This window comes from Hylaeus anthracinus, unplaced genomic scaffold (genome assembly GCF_026225885.1).
Source record: "Hylaeus anthracinus isolate JK02 unplaced genomic scaffold, UHH_iyHylAnth1.0_haploid 4, whole genome shotgun sequence".
NCBI classification, from domain to species: domain Eukaryota; kingdom Metazoa; phylum Arthropoda; class Insecta; order Hymenoptera; family Colletidae; genus Hylaeus; species Hylaeus anthracinus.
In genome coordinates, this window is record NW_026535289.1 from 5596391 (window position 1) to 5617550 (window position 21160).

The window sequence follows — 21160 nt, forward strand, 5'->3', positions numbered from 1 at the left end:
ATGAGATAGTGTCTCTTTTAATCAATGAAGATGCGTTGCAAATCAAGAATCTTACGATACTTGTAAACAATCGTATTTACACTTAAATTTCATAATAATAGAGAAATATAGAAATAGACAAAGTAATGTAATGTTACATTTTATAATCTTTGCCTGTTATAATGACTCATATTGGAGGTTAGGTTGGTAAACTCTTTTATAAAAATAACTGATGACAAATGAAGAAGAATAAAACCCAGTTATCTTGTTTGTTAAAATTACTCACTTATCGATTGGCGGGGTATGTGATAATAGATTGTATAAATAACGTACTGTATATATAACATAGTATCTATCAAAAAATTGATAATGTTAACAATAAGCTTTCCTTAATTATTAGGTTGAAATATCTGTTCATATATTAAACCATATTTATATCAATCTTAATTCATACCGTTAAAAATGTCTAAAAAAATTATTCAAACATTTATATTCTTTGATTTGGAAACAACTGGATTAATTAACAAAAACTTCATGCCAAAAATCACAGAACTGTCATTAATTGCAGTATCGAGAAATGCTATGTGCAATACTATAAACTCTTTACCAAGAGTATTACATAAATTAGTTCTACCGATAGATCCAGGCATAGAAATCTCTAAAACAGTTCACAAATTGACAGGTATGTTATATTTGATTACCATTAGCAATTAATTTGTATTGTACAAAATATAAGCTATCACATGTCCTATATATATATTGTTGTAGGTTTATGTAAAGAAAATATAGAAGATGTTCAAGTTTTCAACTGCGAGACATACAAGTTAGTGGTAGACTTTATACGTCGACTTACAGCACCAACTTGCTTTGTAGCTTATAATGGAAATAACTTTGATTACCCAATATTTTTATCAGAGATTAGAAATATTAATGAGGTATTTACAATTTTGTACCATAATATTTTCAGTGTGATAAATTTTTAACTTGAATTCTCTATTGAAGGTTCTCAATGAAGAGATTCTTAGTATTGACATGCTCCATTTAATTAAAGATTTCTTTGCAAATAAAGGAGATTTTGTAGAAAAAGTAAACGATGCCCAACATGGTACTTCTAACCTATCTAAGACAGATGATGTCAGTAATCTGCTGAACGATGGTTACGATAAAATGTTATCTGATGCATTAGATTCTGTCATGAATTCAAACTTTAATAGCAACAATAGGAATGAGTCTTGTTCTAAGAGTACGATTAACACTCCGAAAATCAGTTGCTGTAACAAAATGCAAGAAATTAATGAAAAGACACCTGAAAGTCAAATTATAAAACTATCTAATAAAAACTTTCAGGATAGTACAAGAAGTAGCGTGAAAAGAAGATTAAATTTTACCAGCAGTTGCCCAGTTAACTATAAGTTATCTAGCGTTTGTAAACATATCATCGGTACTTATCCTGAAAATGCGCATAGTGCAGAAGGAGATTGTATTACTATGATACGCTGTGCAATTAAATTAGAAGACTATTTTATTAAATGGGCTGATCGCAAAGCGATGCCTATGATCAATTACAGTTAGAAATAGCAACTACAATATAGACGTGTATAAAGTACAAATCAGTAACAGGGGTTTTGGGTTATGTTAACCCAAAACGACGCAGATAACGTCGAGGCGAGAAGTTCCAATAAGTGATGGAGGTAACTTTGTCTCTATCTAACAAGCGTTTCTGTATATAACGAGCAACTTTTATTAATGGCTACAATAATATATTTTTATTTTTATTAAGTATTGACTGATTATGTGTAATATGTATATTAAATATATTATTTAATAAGAATCATCAAATATACATATGTCAGAAAAGATTCTCCACAATGTTGGTCCTGTGCTTGTGACTATGATACAGTTTACATATATTCTAAATTCAAATAAATAACATTTAGTAGAAAAGTTTTTATTAAATAAATATATAAATAAAGGATAGTATTGACATTGATAAATAGTAGGACGAGGATAAAAGATAGAGGAATATTTTTATATGCATGCCAAAAATTCTAGGCCTGACAAGTCTATATAGAAACAGCGTTATCTTTGTGATTTTAAATATTTATTAAAGCTTATTATAAAAATATACGAATAGTTTTTATAAAATTATTTTCAACACTCTGTAATAATTCTATCATGAAAATAGTATTAAAAATATTCATGTTGTCATCATAAATTAATATTTCATAATATACATGAATGCCAAAATCAACACACATTATAATATTATATATATGCTTTCATTATCTGCTTTCGAATCTTCTACCCCTAAACATTAATTTTACGTTCATTACATTATAGTGCAAAGACTACCTACATCTTGATTGTTATTTTGTCTCCTGTCATATTCTAGTTGTAGTAGTCTTAACTCATCTGTGTTCACTGCAATTTAAACAAAAATTACATTAAAAGTTTGTTGCATAATGTTTCATTTAAATATATATATCATTTTAATATAATTTGATAAAATATGAACTTACAAATATGTTCAGCTATAATATATGGATTTGGTGATATCTGCTTCTCAATCAACATTATGATTCTGTTTAAACGACAAGTTATGTTACACATTTCCGATGCTTTAATTTTTTGTAATAAATTATATTTTAGATCCCAAAAGTACTCAATCCTGCACTGATTGCAAGCGTTATAAAGTTCTTTCAACATCTGTAATTCCAATTAGTATGTAATATAATATTGTATAAATTTTTACGCATCACTTGCAGTATATTACTTTAAAAAATAATAATGTGAAAGGTATTCTATCGAAATCCTCTTCAAACATCATCAATTTATGCAGGAATAACGTTTCTATAAAATAACTGGCAATACTCTTCCAGTTTTGCGTGTCTCTCAGTTTCTGCAAGTATGATAGTTAGCTCTGTGGAATGCTAAGATTTATCAAAATATTTAATTCACTAAGAAACCTTCATCTGACGTATGACAGGTTTTATACGGCTATATCTTGTAAGAAGTTCATTTTCCTGGTGGCAAAAGTTAAATCTCCAATGTAGCTTTTCATTCCAATCATTATTGTTTGTAGGTAATGGTATCGCATACCATACTTTGTTTTTATACTAAAAACAAAATACATTTGTTTCAATATTGAAGAATACATTTAGAAATATAGTAATAAAAGGTACTAACAGTTTGAATTTCATTCATTCTTACAGAAGATCCATGAATATTATACTTCTGAAAAACTAATGCAGGAGCTAAATCAATATGTATATCTTCACTTTCTTCAGAAATACTTAATATTAGAGTAAATGCTGGACCGCTCTTTTTTATTTTAAATTTTCTAGTGGTACCATCTCTGTTTTGCATTTGTAGTGTATATTTATTTCCGTTTTTTGGTAATGTTTGAAAAACTTTACTTAAAATTCCTTCAATCCATTGACGAACATTATCTGGATCAAGGCACTCTTGGGAAATAAGTTTCTGAAAACTCCTGAAGAATATATTGACGGTAATTGCAATATCATTTATTATTATAAAAATATATATTTTTTTTCGTCATACTTTCTGATAGGATTTGAAGAATCATACTTTAATAAAAACTTTGTCAATGAGGCATTTGTTACATGTATTTTAGTAAATCCTGGTTGATTCGAGGAAAGCTGAAAGCGAATACATTTTGCATAAGTACATTAACATTTATTCTACGAATAAATCATGTTAATAACAATCTTACACTTATGCCTTGGTAATCAATAGGAAATTTCAAAACAATGTTTAAGTCGTATTCATTTGGTTTGCCAACTTTTGTACCTTTATAAAAACTTCCACAATAAATAATTTCTTGATACGATTTTGCAAATAGTGGATCCTCATTCCTCATTAGCTGTACTAAAGCTCTAACTATCTGTTATATCATATTACAAAACGAAATAGATAATTTATTATAAAATAAAATTTACTATCACATTCTTAAAAATATTTCTAAAGAATATGTTTTCAGAATTTTTCTAAACACATACCTCTAAATACATATTGCTTCTCTTTACTTCAGCAGGATCTAATGTTATAAACATTTTATTTATCATACAAAAAACAATATCATTAGAAAGGTATTTTTTTAAGTTTGTGTTCTCCATCATGTATATACGTGTATACACGTGTAAAATAAAAAAATCCTTAATTTCTTTTGATATAGCCTTTACACATATTACTGTAATGAAAATACAAATTATTATATAGGTACTACTAAAATAGTAACAGAAACGTGTGATAATTGATCGATTATTTTCATTAATTCGTTAACCATAAGTTTATTAGTTATTACAATTGTATAAAATATATCAATTTAAAGAAGATGAATTCTAAAAAATTTGAACTAGAAAATTTATTTTAATCGTTTTTATTTTTTCAATTTATTATTTATATATATTTACTTTTTTATTTAAGAAGAACTATATTTAATTCTAATACTAAGTTTCATGCAGATTAAATTCAAACAAAAAGTCAAAACACTGCGTTATACCCTTAGAAAGTACAAGCGTCAAGCATAGGTACTTACGTAATACATATCCACTGAATCCAAGCGGCAACTGAACGCGAAAAGTGATTAAGAAGTACTCTTATACAGATTTTTCTAATCTCTATCACCGATCATGCGATTAAGTACATCTTCATGCACATAGATATGTATATATCATAAATAACTACTCGATAATATAATTAAAAGGAGTACTGAACGAAATAGCTAATTTAAAAATATGCTCACGCGTGGAGCGCAGTGCATTCACTGAACTCCACTGTGACTTGTGATGTCTGGAATTCGTTGTACATATTGCTTATATGTAGGTATACAGCTAATCCTAAACACAATCAAGTGACAGTTCCACGTGATTGCAGTTTGTAAACTAACTTGTAAAGACTACGGTCTCTTACTGATTGTGAGAATTGTTTCAGATTCAGAATGGTATCCGGTTTCACAACACGAACGATAACATCGACACGACAATTTTTCAAGCAAAATCGGATTGAAAAGGTGCTGGGTACGATTTAAACAAGTTGACTAAAGAATCAACTTCTGAAAATTCGTTAATCACTTTATTCGATGGAACGCTTTCACTTTTCATTGCTATTTACTCTTTTTAATTGTACAATTATTTTTGGTAAATATAAGTTCTAAATTAAGTTCGGAAAAGAACGTCGCTATTTTTTGAAAATTATTTGAAACTGTCGTGAAAAGGAAAAGTGTGAATAAGGAAATGCATCCGTCAAAGATGCAGGTTTTTTGCCTTCTTGATTGCTGCGGCAGTCTCGTGCCTTTCGACCATTGGTTGAAGCTCGTGCTTGTCCGCGTGAATACATGCAAAATGAACCACGTTCCAACGAATACCTACTTTTATACTTTTAAATCTCTGTTTACATCGAATGATGTTAATGTTTCACTGTACTAATTTTTCCCTGTGCCATCCCTTTCTTATTCTCCAAAATATACAATTGAAACCATTTTCATTCTTTCGGGTATCAATAATCCGAACGAGTAATATTACATTTCCAAGATTTATTTACATTAAGTATTTTCAAAAAAAAAAAGATGGACAATCAAATCGAAAATAATTGGAGTATTTAGAAATAGTACAAAAATATTTAAAATTATTGTAAAAAAGAGACCGCGCAAAAGACGAACGACGACGACCTAGGTTTATTTCGACGATTCAACCAAATTCAAAATCTTCGTACAAACGAAACGCAATCTTTTTAAAGCACGATCACCGATATCGCTGCTTTTCCTCGAAATATCGTTCAATTCGTCGCATATCTTGTTCACGTACTCGTCGAGCTCACTCGACGGTGAACCATCGACAGAATTCTCGCTCGATTGGCTTTCCAATCTAGCGAGTTTTTCGTCCCTTTGCGACTCTTCGTAATGGTAGCAAACGTGGCAGACGTTTACAGAATTCTTTGCCACATGTTGCAGATAAAATTGAACATCCGCGAAGCCACGAAGTTCGTAGTAGGGAGTGGCAGAAAGATACGCAGGTAGGGAGTCGCTCAGCGACGGCCTTCTGGTGACCGCGGCGGCCATTTTAGTAACGAGATCCTCGTTCGGGCACATGTGAGCCACTCGGTCGAATGACTCGAGTGCTTCCTGCCTCACCCAGGGATTCTCATCCTCGAGAAGTCGACAATTCAACTCCGCCAACGCGTTTGCGGTCTTCAGACCGCAGCTGCCGAATGAATCGGTGTTATTCCTCAGATAATGCGACGCGATCACTTTCACGTGCGACGGAAAACACAAAAACGACGTCAGCATTGCTTCCAAAATCTAAAATCATCGGACAGCTTGTTAATTTAGCAACAAATAAAAAAGTAGTAATCGTTCTCAATAATTTCCCTCTTTGTTTCAATGATGAACCATTTTGGGGATTTATAATACAGTCGAACTCTGATGTAATGAGTGTAGATATAGATTATAGTTTAAGGAACAAACGCATCAGCGCATTTACGCGTCATTCTTATGTTAATGGTTATCGTGGTGGTTATCGTTCATACTTTCAGTAATAACGTATACAGGGTGTTTAAAAAATGTTGGAGGTCCTTGAAAGGGATGATTCGGAGGAGCGGGGATGATTTGAAACAATTTTTTCCTTAGCGAAAATGTAGTCCGAGGCTGCGTTAAGGAGATATTTACAGAAAACCTCGACCAATCAGAGCGCGAGAATGCAAAAAGTTGTTTCAAATCACCCCCCGAACCACCCCTTTCAAGGTGTTACAACATTTTTGGAACACCCTGTATATTTTACATTCACATTAATAAAAACACAGAGTGCTTCTAACTGTTTTTAACTGTGAGACATTTCCATTTACTATAATATAATATCTATAATATCTACATAAGCGTTTCTTAAGGCCCCATACCACAGTGCGCGCGCGGTAAAGTGGGTGTATTTTTAATAATTTTTTCCGAGCAAACGATGAATGTTTTTTCTTTTTTTTCATTGATACTTCTATCCAATATATACATAAATAAGACTCTACGCAAATTTTCTTATCCAAATATTACGAATAGTTTGCCTAGCGGTGTACGCCGCTATCAAAAGGACACTCTGCCGAAATTGCTGCTTGGTGGTTGACAGCGATTAAGCCATACGGTTCATCTGAAGGAAACAAAATATATTTATGAACTAGATATATATATCTGTTTATAGTATCACGTAGGGAAATTTCGATATCTAGAAAAAAAAATGACGAACTAACGAATTTTATTTCCCATTTTCACAGACAATTTTCATTCTTTATGAATAAAAATAAAATAGTAGGGGACCCTTTATAAAGAAATCCATACGTGGTGCTGTAAACCTATATGTCTCGTTTATAAATATATATATATATTTTTTTTTTCTTCAGATGAACTGTATAGCTTAATCGCTGTTAACCACCAACAAGCAACTTCGTCACAGTGTAGCGGTGTACACCGCAAACTATTCATAATATTTGGATAAGAAAATTTGTTATTTATGTATATGTATATTGCATAGAAGTATCAATGAAAAAAAAAACATTCATCGTTTGCTCGAACAAAATGATTAAAAATACACCCACTTACCGCGCGCGCACTGTGGTATGGGGCCTTAATTTAATTTCAATTACGTGTACATAGCGTGTTATCGGAAGAATGCTAAACGAATGTCAGTAGGTAGAAGCGAAGAGTGTGTGACACTGCGATAAGGGATCAAGAGAATGTTTCTGTTAGATTATCGGGCGTGAGAAAAAATTGAATGAATTCAAATAATAAACATAACTTGAGTGCACGCATGTGTGTGTATGTATTTCAACTTCGAAGCACTGGGAAAAAATTTCGTACCGTGAGAAACATGTCGTCCTGAATTTTTTCGGGTTGAGTAGCCACGAACAGTTCCCACATAAATTCCGAAAGTATATCCAATTGTTTACCCTCGAAAATCTCGATCGTGTTTGCGATCGAGCTCCATATTTGGGACAGGATATCGACGGTGTTCTTCTCGCCGGCATAACTAAGCTTTCCAATTACGGACATCAGCGTTGTCTTATTGAAACGTGGAATTGAACAAAACATTAGCATACTTTGAAAATGATCATTTCAGGTTGATTGATATGGGCGAAATTTTATTCGTATAACAGAGGACGAAAGGGACCCTGTATATTCAATCATTCGTAACTCTAGTTTAAATAAGTATACTCTACACATTACCCAAGTCTCAACTTGATGGACATTACATTGTTATTCTTCTACAATTATTATAAGTACTTGCTGTACTCGTAATTTATTAAAAGAAGAATAATGAGCAAAATTTAATGGCTACTGAATTTCATACATATAGATAAATTATAATAACCATCAGATTGAGACTTAGGCTATCAAGTTGAGAACTCAAAAGGTCAATACTTCAATATAATAAAACACTGAGTAAATATTTTTACTCGAACTAGAGCTATCCTAAAAAATACAAATAATAAATAAACATTAAATGATTGAATATAAGGACACAGAATTAATTTCTACGCCTAACAAATTATAATTTTGCCCAAGTTTGCAGGTCGACTTACGATCCGATTCCAATTCTGCAGAGTAGGCTGTCGTTGCAGTTGCGAAAACGTATCAGGGATTTCGTTAAGTACGCAAGCCAGTCGATTTTGTAGAAACGATTTCGTTTTCGATGGGAAAAATCGTGCGATAGGAATCCAGAACGGGTTTTCGAGATCGTCGAGTTCCGTCACAAGAGTGTGTTTCGTCTCCACGGATAACAAGCTGTACAATCTTCCGATTAAGTTCTCCAGTACAACGATTTGGAGGTCGTTGTGTCGCTTCATCAAAGTGGCATACACTTTCAATAAATACTTTACGTGGCTGACGCAAAGCTCCGAGGAACCGATACTGAAAAATGAGATAAACTTTAACATTCTGCGACGCACGTTCTTTTAAAATTACGAGCTAAAGGTAAAGGAATCTCAGGAAAAAGTACTTCCGAGATTTTTATTTTTATTTTCGAAACTAAACGACGTACAAATAAATTGTAAATATGAAAAGGTTTCGTCTCATCATCGTCTCATCTATAAGGTGATATTTTTTTTTTAAATTTTCATTATAATAAACAGACTGCGGATCTTTATGCAAAATAAAATCTTGGCGAACGTGCCTACAAAAATTGAACCTAAATAGGAATTTATTTTATTCTGCAAATGTTATAATTTGATCTTTACTTTCGATCTTTTTTATATCCTTGCATATTGTTTGCATTTTGTAGTTTCTTGCACATTCAGATTTCCTATAAATGCATAAAGATCCGCAGTCTAATAATAAACATTAGAATAATATACGAATCCGTTCCGATTGAAACGCGATAATTGGTCACAGTACGTTTCCTGTTTGAGACGCATAAGGCTGCATTCACGCTATCAGTCAGATAACCGTCCATCAGTGAATTTTAATCGCGTCATCGTGGCATTCGAACTGCCCATCATCGTCCTATCTAGCCGCCTCTATGTAAAACTCATCGCAGAACGTTCCAAACGGATGTCGACGGACGTTTCTTCGACAGGTGGCGTGAATTCACAACCTAATTTACGAACCGTCCTACGAAGCACCAAATGTCCGAGCTGAGCAAGGAACTCCAAAGTCGATCGCTTAGCAAATGTTTCAGCAGGATCATCTCCGCTACATTAAATCCATCGGCGGGTATTTCGCTGATTAGACCACAAATTGGCACCAAGGTGGCCTCGTACAAAGTGACCTGACGTGGTCTTTCCCCGATGTCGTGGGCCCCTGGCAATCTCACTTCGCCCATGAAGATTTCTTCTTGCACTTTTTGGTCAAACAAAGATACGCGAGTAATACTTACAGCAACTTAATACTTGTTAGCAACGGAAACGAATTCCTCGAATTAGCAAATACAGTATTGTCTCGAAACAAGCAACTGCTTCCTGCCTCGAAATAAGCAACTCGCTATCCTCATCTTTTTATTTGAAGACCGACAAGAAGGCCCGTGAAAACAAGAAGTCATAAATCTTTCACGACCCACTGAATAGATTAGTGGAAAGAGTACAGAATATTGGTAATGTTTTCTCTTTCTCTGGCGTGTGTATTCTTCGAAATACTACTATTAGTTGTACATATACGTTCCATTCGTTCGATTTTACTACTGCTAAAATGAGAAATCATGTTATCTTCTATCATTCTCCGAGCTGTAACACCCGTGCTCGAGAGATCATTTTATAGTTTTCCGCTACACCGAATCCCCTGTTTTGTCTACGGATTCCCCCTCGTCAGTCTGGAGAACAAAGTCAAGCCGAATAGCATACCTGTTTCGAAATAAGTAACTCGCCGGTCCCGATCGAGTTGCTTATAGGGGTGTGCGGGATTCCCGTAAAATGTCCGGGATTCCCGAGAATATATGGGATTCTCGAATTGATTCGGGATTCCCGAGAATACACGAGATCCCGCGAAAAGCCGGGATTCCCGAGATTGTACAGGATCTCGAAAATGTTCAGGATTCCCGACAATGTACGGGATATAGAATAATATCTCGGATTTCCGAAAGCGTTGTTGTTCTTGAAAATTTCAGCAATCCGAATGTACGGGATTTCGAAATTCCCGGGAATCTCGAAATTCTCGGGAATTCCGAATGGTTTCGGGATTTTGAAATTCTCGGGATTCCATCCCGATCCCGGGAGGAATTCCGTCACGCCCGGGATCCCGCACACCCCTAGTTGCTTATTTCGAGACAATACTGTATATTAATGAAACATAACACGTTGGATAAATTGTAATCAAATTGTAACCATTGACGTGGTCAGTAATAACGCTGTGGTTGATGTGGTCTTAAATAAAGTAATTAAGAAAGAAAAGACCTGTAAGGTGCCCTCAGGGGCTGTAGCTGTGCTCGGTCACAGCTACAGTACGGGTTTGGCGAACCCGAGGTACCCGAGCTCTTTGTATGGCCATTCAGGGCCATCGTAACAGAGGCTCATTAGCTTGATAGTGACTTAGAAATTTCACAAGGGATAAGGAACGAAATACTTACTATCGTTAATGTTTGTTAACGCGACATCGATGATCGACTCTGCACCTAGAGTCCATTTGCAGTGGTGTTCGAATGGCATGCTTATCAATTTTCTCATAATATTGACTGTCAACAAATGATAGCTCAATTTATCCACACTTGGCTCGTTTCCATATTCGAAGAACGCCTATAATCATTAACCGACTTCTTTTTATCCGAATAAGAATTTTGTCCATCTCTGAATTAAGGTTTCGAAGGACGAACCTGCTTGAAGTCCGAGATCTTGAAGACAGTGTTCAGGAGTGGATCCGATCCCCTCGAGATATGAACGTTTATTAATTCGACCGCTTTATCGCTCATTTGCAATTTTCGTAAGCACGAAGGTGAACATCTAATTACGGGGAACAGCGTGAAAAGGGAATGCATATGTATTTAAAAAAAACATGAAGGTGAATGTAATCCAATACCTGTGCACTCGCAGGAGAAGGTCGATCACGAAGGGAAGAGTTTTGATATTTATGCAGGAACAGTATGCTGTGTACAATCTGTCCAAAATTTTTAGCGAGTGACCGATAACTCTTATCTTTCTCTCGTCGACTTTGTCGTGGGATGCCTAAACATATCAATTTCACGAAGTACTCTAATGAAGACTTCATAATTTACATTTCAATTAAATTCCTACTCTTCAGGTTGGAATAAATAATAGTCAGAAATACGAAACATACCGTAACAGAAATACGAAATACGAAACATTGGGTCATTTTCTACCCAATAAATATTTTCTACATTCAAAGAAATGATTAACTGCATAAATTTTGGTACGATTGCTTTGTATTATTTATAGCACTATCAATACTACTTTACATTGTTATTATTCAGTATATTCCATGATCGCTATTATTATTCAGCGAACTGTTTTCAGTTAGTTTCCTAACTTAGGACGTACCTGAAGCAACGAAATCATCGAAGATACATCTTTGGTCGTTTGTTCGAGATGCAAAGTGACGCTGGTCGATTTCACTCGTTTAATACTAAGCTCGTGCATAATCGCCAATTTACCAAACATTTTCGACGTCTCCACGAACGTCTTGAGATCCAGTTCATGAGCTATGGTGACCAACGAACCGATCCCATCGATCACTACATCGAGAGAAAGGAAGTAGGATATTAATAGGACGAAAAATATATATTTAAACAGACAGGTTTCTACTGCGAAATCGGAAAGCGTTAGTCTCGAAACGAAGAAGAGACTGTCGAGGATATCTCTCTTCTTACGTTTGACGTACTCGACGTGAATAAAAATGGCTCCGGTTAAAGAATCGTTAAGACGTAATGGGATCGCTCACCTTTCACTAACAGCTCCGTTTCCGATTCCGTATCCGTGTCGAAAACGATTACACTCTCCAAAGTGGCCAGGAATAGGCTCAAGATCGTTTTCGCCTTGCGAAAGAGTTTCGTTAATTTTTCCGATACGCCCTCGAACAAGGCGCCGTACAATTTCGTGCTGCAAAAGAAAATGCTCGCCTGTCTGTCACGTGAAAATGGATTGATTCCCTGTCGAGGTTGGAGAGAAAATCGCGTTGCTAAATCCGCGGCATAGGGGAAGGTTGACTGGCTCGAACTGCTCTGGACAGTGTTTTACATCGTACTATTTCTGGTACACCGATCGAAAATATTTTCATTTTTATTATTCTGTACGAATTGGACTGATAGATACAGGCTATATTAAGTAAGTGTAACGAACTGCAACTTGCACACGCACTATTACACTTATAAAAAAAAAACATGGCCTTATGAATATAGTACACTTTGAACCATTCATTTTTTCCTTTGACATTTTATTTTAAATGTCCTGATAACGAAGTTGGAGCTTGTTACACTTACCTGGCTAATTTTGTATAGTTTATATAGATAGATAGATTCTTAGAAATATTACAATTTTAGGAAACATCAAAGGCAACATCCTGAATATTTTTAAGACACTAAATATAGAATGAATTATTATTTTCATAGAAGGATTAAATATACTATCTGTACTCCATAAATAATTTTATTTTCTTCGTTTTAATCCAGGCCGGAGATAATAGCCAAAAAGTCAAGACTCACACTTGAATATTCGAACATTGATGATTTTTAAAGGAAATTAGATATAGAATGAATTATTATTTTCGTAGAAGGTTTAAATATACTGTCTGTACCCCTTAAATAATTTTATTTTCTCCATTGTAATCCGGGCAGTAAGTAATAGCAAAAATTGTTCATTTTTCACAAGTAGTGTGTCGGTAATTGGGACATTTATCCTAAAGAGTACTTATTAATTCTTCATTTCTCCATAAAAATGTTTTGTACATTATTTCATGGATAAGAAGTTGTTGGTACATCGCTTCTTCGGAAGCGATTAGGGAAGGGTTAATAAACGGTTTCATATACTTCACCTCGCTCTGCAGTGTTCGAATACCGATCTAATCGTAACAGGTACGCTCTCCGACAGTGATTTAAGATTGACGGCGGATGTTTTGTGAAGTTTCGACACTCGTTGCATAGATTCCTCCCACACATTCAGCAATTCATGGCAAACAAACAATTGACGTTTCACATTTTCCAAAGCGTCACGTTCGAGGCTCGCGTTTACCATTTCGCCAATTTGTTTCAAGGCCTTTGGAAACGAGGATGAAAATTGATAAAAGAACACGTAAGGGTGATAACGTTTATCTTTCGCACTGTATTATAAAACTGTGTTTCCCTTAAACCTGTGATTAACACGTTCACAGTCTTCTGGAGCACTCGTGCACTATTTTTTTTTCATTGTTTAGTACTTGCTCTTTTGGATGTATTCAATCTTTGTACGATAAAGAAATATATAAGAATAATAGTAATTATTATTATTGGGTTGTCCAGACAGTTCGTGCGAATTTTTAAGAAAAATTCAAAGGTACATTTGAATTTTGATATATATTTATTGAATTATATAAATAACATTTTGCTCCACGATCTTTCCACCTTTTAAGATGCACCCATGCTAATTGTTTTCAACCATTCCAATATAAACAGACGTGTACCACTCACCAAAAATCAGCACGGACTTTCCAGACAAACTAATATACAGGGTGTTCCAAAAGTCGGGGAGGAGCCAGAAATGGGGGGTAGCTGAGACGATTTTGAACAACAATTTCCTTTGCAAAAATGTCGGATGGGGCTTCGTTAAGGAGATATTAAGAGAAAACCCCGACCAATCAGAGCGCGCGTAGACCGTTGGAGCGGCCGCAGTAGCGAAGGCTACGAGCTAAGCAGCCGCGCTCGTACGCGAACAAGTGACTCGACGTGCATCGAAGGACATTGACGCTGCCGCCTAGCGCATAGCCTTCGCTACCACGGCCGCTCCAGCGGTCTACGCGCGCTTTGATTGGTCAGGGTTTTCACTTAATATCTCCTTAACAAAGCCCCATCCGACATTTTTGCAAAGGGAATTGTTGTTCAGAATCGTCTCAGCTACCTCCCATTTCCGGCTCCTCCCCGACTTTTGGGACACCCTGTATAGTTATGTAATAACAAAGAAATCAAAAACTCAGGTGGTATTGTAATATAGTACCTAATCTAAATAATAATTCCTCTACCGACTGGCAGCCTTTTCAACCTAGTCTTCCAATTATAATTTTATTTGAAATAACAACAAGATTGAAGCACCGACCTTCCCGTGTACACGATTAGTAGCATGAAAACAGGGGAAGAACATTTGATATTAAAACTTTATCGCCTACGTTTAAGTGGCGCTCACGTGGACTGTGAATGTGTTAATACTAATCACAGAAGTACTTTTCCATTATAGATTTACCTCGAGCAAGAAGTGGTGTGCAACAGGAAGAATTTCCTTGAAAATTTTTTCCTCCAGCAAGTTCACTGGACAAGTGGGCAAGCATTCTTGCAGAGCCTGCTGCAAATATTCCTCTTCGAACTTGTCGCGCAAATTCTCCAAGGCATTGTAAATATTATTGCGTTAAGAAAATGTTAATTAACAAATATTCATGGGGAAGCTTGCATAAGTGTTGAATATTAAAAATCTTTCTCGCCTTTAATATAGCTCTTAGCTCGAAAAATTAATTTATAATTGTAATTTAATTAACACACATTAATTTTAGTCCTTCATTTATATTTACTTTATTTTAGTAAATTCGAAATAATTAACCGCTTGTTAAAAAATGAAAGACGGTTATCCTATAATTTGCAACGTTTGTGGGCCACAGGAACAGAATTATTAGAAAGGATATTTTTAATGTCGACGAGTAATTTTCGGTGCAATCTTCGAGGACCTCGTCGTTATCCGAGAAGGAATCATCCAGCAAAGATGTGAACGAACCCTCGTTCTCCATCTCCTGCAAGTTCACAAAATTTACGTCTGTTCAGATATTCCTGAAAGTTCACGTGTTCGCGACACGTGACATGATTTACGTACGAATGTTTCTTACGAAACGATCGAAAGACACGTCAGCGTCAATCGACACGTTGCATGTTTTTTGCTACAACGGACGTTTCAAAAGAAAATCGCTCGAAACGATGAGCACAAGTTTCGTTTGAATTGTTAAACTATTCCCCTGCTCGAATATAAAAATGTCTCATAATATTCATGATAAGTTTCATTTCAATTATGAAGCTATTCCCTTTTTTGAATATAAAAATGTCTCATAATGTTCATAGTAATTTATTCATAATAATTTTCACTCCGTAAATTGGCTACTAGTAACTAATGATGAATTGTACGAGTCACTTGGGCCCAATTTTATGGGTAAATTCAATTTATAAATGAGAAAAAAAAATGAGCTGTACTGTACGATAGGAAATGCTTCTCTTCCTAGATACTCCTTCGGTCAGCATACGTTATTCGTTATCAACGTCTATTTATATGTCTACGTACCAGTTATGTAATTTCCGTGAATGAAGAACGAATGTACATTTCGCCAATGTATTATGCAGACCTATTGCAATATTATTCATAGGAACCCTTTTGTTTAAATGCACATACAGAATACATTTGTTTAATTGTAAGATTTTTAATGTACGCTATACATGTTTTTTTTATGTTTCTCACGATTCATTAATAACATTGTACGTATATGTAATATTTATTTACATTCATATTTCTTTTTATTTTACTATTCTTATAATAAATGTTATTTCCTTTATTCGTTTATACAAGTATCCATTTTGCTGCTGTAGTTGTCACAAAGTCGAGCCTAAACCAAGACAACCCGAAGGACAATGGATACTTTAAACAATACTATTTTGCAATCGAATTATTTTTATATGTGTTTATCATAACGTATTTTATCATACGATAAATGTTTATCTCTAGAGTTTTTAGTTTCATTAACCACTTGAGCGATTGCTATTGCCTTTACATCGAAATTACCGCCATTTACCATCACGATACCTCTAAGAATAAAATAATATAAAATATTAAAGTAAAACAACATACTTCTACGTGAAAATCGATTTACAGATAAATATTGCTATGGTTCGCGTGTATTCATTTAAATAAAAAATGAAATCCATTTAAAATTGGTCCTTCAAGAGGTTAACGACACAAAGACAGAGTTTCTACGTGTGTGTACGTATGTAATTGTTGTAATTATGCAGTGAAATCGATGGTGTCGGTATTAAACGGCTGGCGAAATAATTTCTAATCACGTTTCTCGTGTCACAGGCAAATCGACCGTCTATCAATCGGCCCGATCGCGGAATGGGGCCTCGAGAATTTCTTGGCAAGCCTCGCGAGTCGAACTTTCCTGTCTCGATCGAGCACGATAGACAGTCGTTCCTCCAGAAACCGGGGCAGGGATGGGCAAACTCTTCCATCAAATTATAAAACTCCGAAAACCACCCCTTCAACTAAAAGAAAGCGTATTACCTAATCACGAAAGCTGACTTGATCGAGAATTGATAAATAGACAAACGTTCCAGCTGTAATGAACTCAAGTGTTACTATTTCCAGATAATTTATCATAATTAAATATTATACAAATTCAATCAATGTAAATTGCACCCTGTTTTAATATTACTTATATTTTTTCGATGATATTAGATCAGTAAAACCATCGATCATTGTTAAAGGGAAATTTGGCAATTGGCAGACATCGAAAAATTTAAATTTTTGCAGAAATAAGAAGTTTGGCCCAAAAATGGGTTTAAGGATGGAACACCCCTTCGAAATAATTTTGATTATTTATATTTTTGCTGAATATCTCTGGAACCATAAGAGATATCGAACAAATTTAAAATACTCGTAGTAAGAAATTAAAAAAAAATTTATTTTTGGTAATATTCCCCCCACTAACAATTTTTCCACCACCCGCTATATAAAAATTGTGTTCACAATTTTGTGGACGTTTTCATACTGTACAACTTTTGTTTAACCTATTTTGTTCTATCTGATATCAAATTCGAGTTATTGCGCAATATAGATATGCACCCTGACGACTACTAAAACTTTCAGTCAGAATTCACGACTCAAACTTGAAAAAATCATAACTTTCGATCGAATAAACGAATTTCAATGATCAAAACGGGGAACTGCGTGTTGTTGGATGAAGAATTTTTAAAAAATATGATTCTATCGAAACAGTTTATTTTTTAGTTCTTTTTAGCGGAGTAATATATAAAAAGTTGATTAATTTCCAAAAATTCGTAGTTCTCTTAATAATGGACATTTTGGATCGAAACTTTTTTTCGTTGTAGATCTCATGAAACTCTGCAAAAAACATATACAAAGTTTTTCACTAAAATGAAAATCCAATTTTTAAAAAGTGAAACAATGATTTTTTCAAGTATATGCAAGGTTATTGGCTTGTCGATTTTGATCAAAATCTAAAATTCTTTACAAAAATTTGTTTTCACTTCCTCGGTGAAAATAAAGCATATTTCGTTAGGCAACTCGTACAACTCGGCAACTTAGGCAACTTAGGCAACTTAGGCAACTTAGGCAACTTAGGCAACTTGTACATCTCGATGAGGTATTAAATTCTTGTCAATTACATTGTTCCGAGAAACAAATATTTTTCGAGATATTTTTGTAGAACGTAGATTTGTTGTATCTTGGTAATTTTTAAATATATCTTAACAAAAAAATGTATACACTAAAATCAATACTAGTACCGTAAAATCACCTCTTGTTTTTTGTTAAAATATCATACAAATTATGGAAAAAGATTCTTGAATTTTGCCTACAACAATTGTGTACCTCCTTAAGGGGGCATTTCACTGTGAACGCACGAAGAAAAGCATATTTTCAATCATTTTTTTCTCAGGAACTATTGCATAAAATTGAATGAATGTTTTTTCCCCTTTAAAGGTATGATTAAGGAAAGTAAATAAAAAATTTCTTTTTTGGTAAAAAATATTTCGTCATTTATGTACAAAATAATATGCACGTGTGCAAAAAAAAAAGTTATCCGTTGGCTCAGGTGATTTTGGCTCTCCTGGTAATCTGAAACAGAAAATCGAAAAAGTTTATTAAACTATATCGTCACACCTATGGTCGGAACCTCCACTTATTTATTTCATCGAAAGTAAACAGAATGGCAGCGTTTCTAGTGAAAGAGAGAAAAAAAAAACACTTTTTTTTTGTACCGTAAATCAGGTGAAATTGTAAGTAAAAATCAAAATATCAACTACTTGGAGGTTCCGACGATAGACGTGACGACATAGTTTAATAAATTTTTTCGATTTTCTGTTTCAGATTACCAGGAGAGCCAAAATCACCTGAGCCAACGGATAACTTTTTTTTTTTGCACACGTGCATATTATTTTGTACATAAATGACGAAATATTTTTTACCAAAAAAGAAATTTTTTATTTACTTTCCTTAATCGTACCTTTAAAGGGGAAAAAAACATTCATTCAATTTTATGCAATAGTTCCCGAGAAAAAAATGATTGAAAATATGGTTTTTTTTTTTTTGTGCGTTCACAGTGAAATGCCCCCTTAAGGATCTCGAGTGACCTCAGAACTGCGAAATTCACCCCGTGTTCGAGCCCGGCCGCGGAACGACGGAACAAATAAACCAGAGACAAGCTGGCGGGCCTGATGGACGAGTTATCCATCGGTTCGCCCATCCCTGCACGTCGAAGTCGCTGATAAGAGGGGCAATTAAGGCAGCGAGCGCTAATGGGCGGGCTCTCTTAATTTTCGGGAATTCGACGTGGCCGAGTTCCGGAGCGAAAGTTTCTCGTTTAAATCCGCCTAGGTGGGCAGAGAGTGACTTCGTGGGCGAAGGAACGAGCAAGAAAGAGACGAACGAGAAAAGCGGATTCGAATGATCGCCGATGCCATGGTAACACCGGACAACAAGCTGTCAGATGATAGGCAAACTTTTGATCAATAATACCGGGTGACTGCTGGACGAATTCGACTTCCAATGACACCGATAAAGACGATAAACTGAAGATCTTTTTGCCAGTGTTGGAATTAACGATAAACGTACCACAATCGGTCAATGAATCGTTTTCAAACTTTTGTATACAGTACTTATATCCAATATTATTATTATATTGTAGAGCATTTCTCTACATTTTTACATTTACATTTAGATTATATTTTTATATTAGTTACATGCAATTGTTTCAGGCATTATTCAATTTAGTACCATGTGAAATAGTTTTTGTGTTTAGTTGATGAAAGTGCCTTTAAGGCCATTGTTTATCATTCGTTTGATGGTGACAGAAATAGGTAGATACAAATGAAACGTTGGTAAGTTTTGTGTTAAGTGTTGGTTTAGTAGCAGAAACTATCGTCAACGAATGTTTCGTTAAAAATACTAACTAATAATTTTGAATATTTATTGGGTGACAGTCTTTTGTAATTATCATTTTAAAAATAATTTTTGTGAGGGTTTGGTACACGGATAGGGGCTGATAATTAAATAGACACTTTCTGGAGGTGGTAGTTGTAAGAACTCAGACACCTACCTTTATACAGTGGAGTGATTTCTGAATGAATCCTCCTTATGCATTTGTATATTAAAAATATTTTAATTGAAAAATCAAATCTATTTCTCAAGTAGTCTTAGTTCAATGTATCTATACTAGTTGATGGCTTGTCAAAATTCAAGGCTTGTCTAAACTTCCCTGGTTCAATAAGATACGCAAGTTGAAGTATACAGGTTGCTTTTGTAAAATGGTCCAGAGCTTTGCAGAGTTACTGTACTTATTAAATACGAAGAAAAGAATTGATAGTAGAGCTTGTGAATAAATTAAAGGAATATAAATTTTACAGTCTTAATGAAACTTCCATAAAGGCACCTAGTTTGAATAGATTTATAGATCTATCACTTCGTAGTAAATAACGATATTCTATTTCAGTAGTGTTTCAATGAAGTTATCTATCCACCTCTGTCAATGGCTCTAGATAGGAAAACAGGTTTATCTGAGATTAAAGGTTATTCGATTACTTCACGATCTTTATAAGAAAAGAGTCACTTTTCAAAGATACTAAGACTTTAAAGACTTATAAGTACATAAGATACGAGACTAGTAATATATCATCATATACTATAAGATACTATAATGCATCATTCATAATTTAAAATAATGACAGTGGTTCAATATCAGCATAATGGAACGTCTCGTCGATTCTGAGACTGATAAAAATTATATACTTAATATACAAGAATTTGTATTTTTATAACTTCTATGAATCGTCTAGAATGTTGTCTTTATTTTCGTATTATATTTCGTATTTGTTGATATCCCTCACAAGGTTCATTCATTCCTGTTCTCAGCTTCGTATAACATGGTCAAGTATTATAGAAACCTACATACAGCGTTACACGAAGACTGCTAGTACTCCGATAGCCCCATAACAAGAGTTAGACTAACCAACGTCAAATGTAAATCACTCACTTACAAATCTACATATTACCTCCAATTACCGATGCTAAAATATCTCTATCAATTCATCTTTTTCCTCAGACTCGTATAACGTGCCCAGACACCTACCTACAGCGTTATACGAGGACTTTCACCACTCCACCATCCCCATAACAAGACTTAGACTGTCCAACGCCACATAGAAATTTTCTTCCACTTACAAATTTACATAATACCTTCAATTACTGATGCTAAAATGTCTCTATCAATTCATCCCTGTTCTCAGCTTCG

The 21160-nt window shown here is 34.5% G+C and overlaps 3 protein-coding genes and 1 long non-coding RNA gene across 6 annotated transcripts in view; 2 read left to right on the forward strand and 2 right to left on the reverse strand.

The window, feature by feature from the left end:
• Positions 1 to 303: 303 nt before the first annotated feature.
• On the forward strand, positions 304 to 1613 carry LOC128895043 (uncharacterized). The gene is made up of 3 exons (XM_054157260.1): positions 304 to 661; positions 748 to 914; positions 982 to 1613. The coding sequence occupies exons 1-3, from the start codon at positions 442 to 444 to the stop codon at positions 1549 to 1551; spliced, it is 957 nt and encodes a 318-aa protein (XP_054013235.1). The 5' UTR covers positions 304 to 441; the 3' UTR covers positions 1552 to 1613.
• Positions 1614 to 2308: 695 nt separating this feature from the next.
• On the reverse strand, positions 2309 to 4870 carry LOC128894825 (cyclic GMP-AMP synthase-like receptor). The gene is made up of 9 exons (XM_054156837.1): positions 4538 to 4870; positions 3999 to 4189; positions 3713 to 3883; positions 3541 to 3638; positions 3166 to 3469; positions 2946 to 3095; positions 2753 to 2878; positions 2499 to 2685; positions 2309 to 2400 (listed from the first exon to the last, which is right to left on the reverse strand). The coding sequence occupies exons 2-9, from the start codon at positions 4116 to 4118 to the stop codon at positions 2309 to 2311; spliced, it is 1248 nt and encodes a 415-aa protein (XP_054012812.1). The 5' UTR covers positions 4119 to 4189; positions 4538 to 4870.
• A 154-nt stretch (positions 4871 to 5024) lies between these two features.
• The window catches only part of LOC128895054 (uncharacterized protein C1orf112-like), a 40488-nt gene continuing 24352 nt past the window's right edge, over positions 5025 to 21160 (reverse strand). Inside the window, exons 2-13 of one of the 3 annotated variants that reach the window (XM_054157280.1) lie at positions 15277 to 15382; positions 14845 to 14990; positions 13448 to 13668; positions 12359 to 12516; positions 11959 to 12152; positions 11480 to 11625; positions 11277 to 11403; positions 11034 to 11199; positions 9583 to 9814; positions 8560 to 8887; positions 7838 to 8038; positions 5025 to 6298 (exon numbers count right to left, since the gene is read on the reverse strand). In XM_054157280.1, the coding sequence (XP_054013255.1) occupies positions 5675 to 6298; positions 7838 to 8038; positions 8560 to 8887; positions 9583 to 9814; positions 11034 to 11199; positions 11277 to 11403; positions 11480 to 11625; positions 11959 to 12152; positions 12359 to 12516; positions 13448 to 13668; positions 14845 to 14990; positions 15277 to 15379 (2646 nt within the window). In that variant the 5' untranslated portion in view covers positions 15380 to 15382 and the 3' untranslated portion in view covers positions 5025 to 5674. Of the gene's footprint in view, positions 6299 to 7837; positions 8039 to 8559; positions 8888 to 9582; positions 9815 to 11033; positions 11200 to 11276; positions 11404 to 11479; positions 11626 to 11958; positions 12153 to 12358; positions 12517 to 13447; positions 14108 to 14539; positions 14661 to 14844; positions 14991 to 15276; positions 15383 to 21160 lie in introns of those variants that run through there. The other 2 variants (XM_054157281.1, XM_054157282.1) reach the window with 2 other exon arrangements.
• Positions 14857 to 16189, forward strand: LOC128895071 (uncharacterized). The gene is made up of 2 exons (XR_008461688.1): positions 14857 to 14991; positions 15254 to 16189. It is a non-coding gene; the product is annotated as an uncharacterized LOC128895071 (long non-coding RNA).